The sequence below is a fragment of the Gossypium hirsutum genome, chromosome A02 (assembly GCF_007990345.1).
Source record: "Gossypium hirsutum isolate 1008001.06 chromosome A02, Gossypium_hirsutum_v2.1, whole genome shotgun sequence".
NCBI classification, from domain to species: Eukaryota; Viridiplantae; Streptophyta; class Magnoliopsida; order Malvales; family Malvaceae; genus Gossypium; species Gossypium hirsutum.
In genome coordinates this window covers 103963213-103971243 of record NC_053425.1, presented here as the reverse complement: position 1 = coordinate 103971243, position 8031 = coordinate 103963213, and the positions used below count along the sequence as shown (strand labels likewise).

Here is an 8031-nt window from a genome sequence, read left to right as displayed (position 1 = left end):
TTATGATCGGGGTTCATGATTACCCTCCTAATAATATCGTCTTTAATATTTAAACATACATTCTTTCTTTTAAAGTGATTTACTATTATGCACAATACTTATCGATAATGAACGAATATGTAAACTTTAGTGCAATGCCTTCGCAATTGTATTTGTATTATTTTCTATTCTTGTCTACACGACAAACTGGGCAATCAAATAGAATCATTACGTACGTTAAGACTTGGTCTACAATGAATATGATACGCGAATTGCTAAACATAAAAATGTGCACAATGTGACAATAACATGCTAACCGAGTCTTGGTATAACAATAAGGTTCACATTTTAGAACACTTGAGCAAATAAAAAGCATACAATTGTAATCTTAACTTTTTAAAAGAAATTAAATATGAAATTTTAGTACTAATATTAACATCAAACAAATTTTTATACTTTTCCATGTATATAATTTTTAATGTCCATTTGTTTGTTCATTTGATCGCGAATCCTATTCTAAGTAACATCACAGCAAAATCCAAACACAAGGAACCAAAGCTTTATGCTGAAAGAATCATCGCCTACCCTTATGTATATACCATTTTTTGGTAGAATATATATAACAGTTTGTGTTTGTTGAAGCAATTTAAAAAAATTGACATGTGTCTTTTTTTTAAATATTTATATTTTAATATTTTATTATATTTTTATAGGATACTTGTCAACCTCTTGATCTTTCTTGTGAAATTTAAAAATAATGTACCAAATAATTTCCTTATATGTAAAAATATCATGAAAGTTTTTGTATTAAGAGTTAGATTATATTTTATCCCATTTACTAAAAAAATAGCATATTATTTTAGTTTAACAAATAGCCTATTTTACCCTTTAATCTCACATATAAAAATTAATTTATAATAAAATAAATAAATACAATATTAAGTTTGAACATCCATTTTAATTCTTGAGTTGGAGCAGATAGAACCGCGTTTACGAAATTACCAAAAGCAAATTGGATTTTAACGCAACAAGCAGGCCGCCTTGGCGAATTGGATGGTCGGTCGCCTCTTCATCATTAAATAATTAAAATTCTATATTTGCTGTTTTGGCATCGTGCAAAACTCTGTTAAAAATGACTTGATATTAATTAAACTTTTGGGTTAATTCCACAAAAATATCTCTTAACTAAGGATTTAGATTTTATATTGGACATTAAACTTTAAACGATTTAATTGAATCTTAAAATATTAATACTGTATTAATTAGGTTTTTTATGATCTAATTTTTGGTATAAGATTTAAAATGTTAACTTAAATATAATGTTAACTATATTTAAAACACGTTAATTAAATTCAAAACAGATAAACATATGTATATCTCATGTGCAACTTGAATTTGATGTATTAAAAAAATTTCATACATATGTTTAAAATTAGGCTAATAGAAAAGCTTGATTGATACAATAGAGATACTTTGATGATTTAATCAGAATATTTTTGAAGTTTGGAGATAATTTAACCCTAAAATTTTGGATTATTTGTATATTATATAGCCATTATCTTTTATCCAATTTTAATCTCTCTTTATGCCAACTTTGAACGAGGAAGAGTTCAGCAGATAAATTCTTTAGCTGACCTTGTTAAAATAATCAAACCTATCAATTAAAAATACATTAATTAAATTAATACATTGTTAATAATTAATATAGTTCAACTACTCTAATAGGCCATGAAAAGGCATCTTCAGCTTCATTCCTTTTCCTCTATGCCTTTCAAGTTTCAATTCAACCATGGCTTCCAGGATCCTTTTTGCTTTTCTTTTGCTAATAATCCCTTATGTCAATCCACTTTCCTTCAACTTCTCTAGCTTCTCTCCCAATATGCAAGGCATTCGATTCGAAGGCGATGCTTTCTCGTCCAGTAACGTTCTTCAGCTCACGAAGAACAATGCAATCGAGAGCCTTACCGGTAGCATCGGACGTGCCTCGTACGATCAACCGGTTCGTCTTTGGGACGCTAGTAACCGAAGGCTAACAGACTTCACCACACACTTCACCTTCATCATACAAGCCGTCAATCTTAGCGAATACGGTGACGGACTATCCTTCTTTATGGCACCGTTCGAGTCTGAAATGCCCCGGAATTCGAGCGACGGGTACCTTGCGTTATTCGATCCGGACATGGCTACCTCTAACTCCTCCGAAAATAACATCGTTGCAGTGGAGTTCGATAGTTTCCGAAATGAATGGGATCCAAGTGATGATCATGTAGGCATCAATGTCAATTCCATCATATCTGTTACAAATGTAACATGGAAAAGTAGCATTAAAGATGGGAGAAGGGCTAACGCATGGATAAGTTATAATGCTACCACAACAAATCTAAGTGTGTTTTTAACTTATGCTGATAATCCAGTTTTTAGTGGAAACTCTAGCCTTGCACTTACTGTTGATTTGAGGGATGTTTTACCGGAATGGGTTAGAATAGGTTTCTCGGCATCCACGGGTCGTCAAGTTGAAATTCACAATATTCTCAATTGGAGTTTCGATTCGAGTTTGGAGACTGGTGAAGGGGAAGGGAAGAATTTAGGGTTGATCCTTGGTTTGGCACTCGGTTTTGGTCTATTGGGTGGCGGGTTGTGTTTGTTTTTCTTCATCATGAGGAGAAGAAGGGCACGTTTGAACGACAATGATGAGGCCATCGATGTCACTATGGATGATGAATTCGAGAAAGGGACGGGACCGAAGCGGTTTACGTATATTGAACTAAGTCGTGCGACGAACGCTTTCGCTGAGGTCGGAAAGCTCGGAGAAGGAGGATTTGGAGGGGTTTACAAGGGCTTGTTAAGCGAGTCAAACACAGAAGTAGCAGTAAAGAGGGTCTCGAGAGGATCTAAGCAAGGGAAAAAAGAGTACATATCAGAAGTGAAGATTATTAGTCGTCTGAGACATCGAAATCTGGTTCAACTACTCGGTTGGTGCCACGAAAAAGGCGAACTCCTCCTTGTTTATGAATTCTTACCGAACGGAAGTCTTGATTCTCATCTCTTTGGGGGTAAAATAATGTTAACTTGGACCGTAAGGTACAAAATTGCACTTGGTTTAGCCTCTGCTTTATTGTATCTACATGAAGAGTGGGAACAATGTGTGGTACATAGGGACATAAAATCTAGTAATGTCATGTTGGACTCAAATTTCAATGCAAAGCTTGGGGATTTTGGTCTCGCAAGACTTGTTGACCATGACATGGGTTCACAAACAACTGTTTTGGCCGGCACCATGGGTTACTTAGCCCCCGAATGCGTCACTACGGGTAAAGCTAGCAAAGAATCAGATGTTTATAGCTTTGGAGTCGTGGCCCTTGAGATTGCCTGCGGAAGAAAGCCGGTTGAAACTAGGCAAGAACCGAGCAAAGTGAGGATGGTAGAATGGGTTTGGGACCTTTACGGTAAAGGCCAACTTCTTGAAGCCGTGGATAATCGACTCGGCGACGACTTTGACGAGCAGCAAATTGAACGTTTGATGGTCATTGGGCTATGGTGCTGCCATCCTGATTATACTCTTCGGCCTTCGATAAAGCAAGTTATAAATGTCCTGAACTTTGAAGCTCCATTGCCTAGCTTGCCGTCAAAGTTACCGGTGCCGATGTATTACGCACCTCCGATTGATCTCTGCAAATTTTCTTACACGACATCATCAACTGGTGTCACAGATTCAGACAAAGATCGAACTCAATGTTCTTGTAGTAGCTGTTCTACACGTGCATATTCAACAACATCAAGCTCTGCGACAGCTCTTTTAAATTCTCAAAAGAGTAAATAGTATTTCATTTGTAAATCTCCATTTCATACAAATTTAGGTAAATATAGCATGACATGTAAGTTTGTGTTTTGTTCATGTAGAATATTTCTTTTTTGGAAATTGTGATAAATGGATACTTCAAATTATTTGTGCATAGATCAATACCATCAAACTCAATCAATTGCAAAAATATGTTATTTCGATTACCCAAAAATTAAGAAAAAAATCAACTTAAAAAAACATATAAAGGTAATATTCTTTATATAATTTTAATTATAAAACTAAATACAAATATATCTATACAGTAGAGAAATAAAACACGGTGTAATATTGCGGTTAAAAAAAATTAGTGAAATAACTAAGTAGATTCATTTATTAAATGACTAGGTTAAATTAGTTATTTTATAAATAGAAGAATAATGCGTTTCAGCGTGCTCGAATCCACGTTCTCTATATTGATAATAATACTCAAGTCAATCTAACTAAAACTCAATCGACTATAAATCACAATTGTTTTAAAACACTTACACTTTGTTAAAACTTAAATTTATTAAATTGATACGTTTTATAATAAAGAAACTCAAATAATTTCACCTAAAAATTTTATTAGTTACTTTTCAAATAATACTATTTTATGGCAATTTTTTATTAAATATATAATGGTCAAAATTTTGACATATGACCCAAATAGATAGTGTGTACTCCCAGTCCCCTCTCTTGGTATCTTAAGTATCTTTTAAACAACTCTAAAGCTCTTAATTTTAAAATTTCTTTGTATTCTTTTAATTGAAAACATTTTCGAATGAAAGAAATAGAAGAGAGGTTGATTAAATGCAAATGTTATCCTTATATATCAAGGCTTAAATCAATTTATTTTCCTTGGAGATAAAAGTTGATCACATTTGCAAACATTTTCGAAAATTAAAAGGGAAAATTTTGTGGATTATTATTTTAGATTAAAATGTTGAATTATCTCATTAAAATTACATAGAGAAGTTATCGATTTTTAGCTTACAAATAGGTTGCATTGCAACACATATGTGGGTGAATTTTGAATGCTTTGTTGATTGTTTTATTCATCTTTTCCTTTGTATTTTTGTACTTTTGTGTTAGTAGTTATTGGAGAGTAAACCCTGTTGTAATTGAGGTTGTTTGGGGTGAATGATTGTAAAAATTTGATTGATTATTTGGGCTGCAATTATTATTGTTCCAAAGATAGATTGAGTTTTGACCAATATGTAATTTAGAAAATTATTGAATAAAATCATTTACTAAGTGAAATTTTACAAAATAGAATTGATAAATCTGAATTACGTTAATAAATATCGTATATTGATTTCTCTCGTTACCTTACTTTCTTTTTATAATTTATTTGTTAAACTGTTTTGTTACCATTTTTCTTACAACTTCAATTGAGATGTCAAATTGAGACATCCAAAAAACTGAGCTCTTTTAGTAGTGTCGGAGTTGACACTCTGATTATTCTCCAATGGATTATTTAGAGAGGAATTAAGTGAGGATGAAAGGTTGAAGAGAATTAATAGCGAGCTTTGCTTACTCTCTTTTTGGTTGGACCTTTTATTCCCTAGTTCTCACGTAATTTCTCATACCTTGAAAGCTAAGATTTCTTGGGATTGACTCATTCCTTTTTCTCTACCTCTTGTTGTTATTAGGGTCTGAGCCTTTTTTGGTGGCATCAGGCTTTGTCCCCTTATTAATCCTATAACAGCTTGTGCTTTGTCTTTTTCTACAAATATTAGATATTTATTCTTTTGGGCCATTTGGGCTTTCGGGCTTTTTGGCAATGCTATCATATATAGTTATTCCGTGAGATTTTAAATAATTTTTTAGATAAAAAGTACATAACAAAGTATAAAAAATTAGCAAGTAAATTATTACTATGCTTTATTATAAGCCTTGATATGATATAAATGGATTATATAGTATGGTTACCAAAATTATTTAAGACTTTCGATTCATAAACTGAATTTATTACATTTCTTTGCATATGTGAATCATAATTAAAATTATTTGAAATTTGATGTTTAAATCAATTAATTTATATAATTGTTTTTAAATTAAATATTGTTGATACAATATACAAAAAAGGAGAAAGATAAAGAGGAGCAATGAGGGAATCAAGGTGATGCAATGGAAGTCAATTCACCTGTAAAGATCGAAAGCTAGAAAAAGGATAAGAGGATAGGCTAATTGACAGGATATATGCTGAGAGTAACTTTAAGGTACTAAAAAGTCTATCCCTTGTTCATAGTTTTTCAGGGTATTTATAGGATATGTCCCATTGTCCACTAATATAATATTGGCTAGATAAATGTTTAATCTTATTAAATGCGTAATGGATCATCATAGGCACACATTATGGGATTCTATTAGTACAAGGCAGTCAAGACTAAATAGACTCCTTATTGCCTTGGAAGTGTATTTCCATTAGGATAGTGTTCTCCTTAAAGCTCGAGTGGTAAGTTATGTTTAAAGTGAAATAGGTGGTAGGTTTTATTTTGAAGTGTGACAGGTGGTCATGCTCAGGAAGTCAATGCATAGTCAACGATGTCTCTTGGATTGACACGTGTTCTCTTGGCGGAGGGATATAACAATAGCCCCCCAGTGAAGTGCGAGGTCATAAAGTGGTCTTTCATGAGACATGTTCCGAGAGTATTTTAAAATCACATCCAGCTGAAGAAGATGAAGCATCATCAAACAGTTGTCATAAATGTGGTATTCTTTTGGGGAGTAGTGGTCATGATAAGGGGCATTTGACATCTTTTAGCTGCCCAGATTTAAGTATTTAAAATGATACGTTTATGAAAGATAACTGAGAAGTCTATAAATTATAATTCTACTTTGCCTGAGGTTGCTTTATTATTTCAAAATTCTAGCTAGAGATTCATTTTCGATTTAAAAGTATTTCAAAACTTTTTTTACTCATTGTTTTTATGATCTTCGTTAGAAAAATAGTCAGAATTTTGAGGAGAGGAGATAACTAACATGTCTTTGTTACAGATAGGCAGATAAAGGTCTTTTGCCATCAATAATAAGATGGCAGCAATGAGTAATAGGTCAACCATGGTCGATTCAAGGAGGCTTTCCACGAGCTAAAGCCGAAAAAGGAAAATTCTAGAACATGTAGGGGCTACGATGATCCAATTGGGGTTTTCAAGTGTAAAAGCATGACAACATAGCAAGAGATGTGAAGGGCATTAAGATGTAGGTACAATAGGGGCCTTCTTACAAGGAATCCCAATTACGAGTTTTGTAACGGCATGTTTTTAGTGATATCGGAACACTAGTTTTGGGACCACAAATTCGAGGTCATAAAATTTATTTTAATATTATTTTGTGTTCTACAATATGATAGTATCATTGCATAAAGATTTCGTTAAGAAATTTTACTGTTTGTATGTTCAATTGTGAAAAAGGACTAAATCGCTTAAAGTGCGAAAGTTATGTTCTATTAGCTAAATGTAACGGCCAGTTTTTAGTGAAATCGGAACAGTGGTTTCAGAACCACAAATCTGAGGTTTTAAAATTTATTTTAATATTATTTTAATATTTAAAGCATGTTAGAATTATGGTATAAAAATTTCGTTAAGAAATTTTACCATTTGTGTACTCAATTTGTGAAAAATGACTAAATCGCATAAAGCGCAAAAGTTTTGTTCTATTAGCTAAAGGTGTTAAATAGCTATAGAACCTTAAAGTGGAGGTCCTTATGTGGCAATTAGACCATTAAATGAGTTAGTGGATGTGCATGTGTAACACCCCCTACCCGTATTCATTGCCGGAATAGGGTACGAGGCATTACCGGAGTTTACTGATCATTTTCAGATAATTTTGAGTCATTTCTTATTCATATTTTGAAATAATCATAACGTCTCTCTATTGGGCTCTCGAAGCCCAAAACATACATTAGAAACCAACTGGAATAAAATCGAGATCATAAAAATTTTTGCAAAATCTTAAATTATATTTTCATCTAAGTACTTACCATTTCAATGCTCCTTATAATTAAACATGTTACCATTCAATCAATAGCTTGGCACTTGTCTAAGCGTCAAACAACAACATTATTAGTATACTTGCACATATTTCATATAAATTCAACATTAATATACCTATTTTCCCAACATATCACACTTGAATTTAATAATAGTCTCAACTTACATAATTTCCTTGTATCAACATATCAAAGATAATTATATATGTACATGTCACAAAATATATTATTCTCTTAC

The 8031-nt window shown here is 32.5% G+C and overlaps 1 protein-coding gene across 1 annotated transcript; it reads left to right on the top strand.

Annotated features, from left to right (window-relative positions):
- The first annotated feature begins 1723 nt into the window (after positions 1 to 1723).
- Positions 1724 to 3921, top strand: LOC107940594 (L-type lectin-domain containing receptor kinase IX.1). The gene has a single exon (XM_016874037.2). It carries the CDS (start codon positions 1769 to 1771, stop codon positions 3797 to 3799), a length of 2031 nt encoding a protein of 676 aa, XP_016729526.1. The 5' UTR covers positions 1724 to 1768; the 3' UTR covers positions 3800 to 3921.
- The last annotated feature ends 4110 nt before the right edge of the window (positions 3922 to 8031 follow it).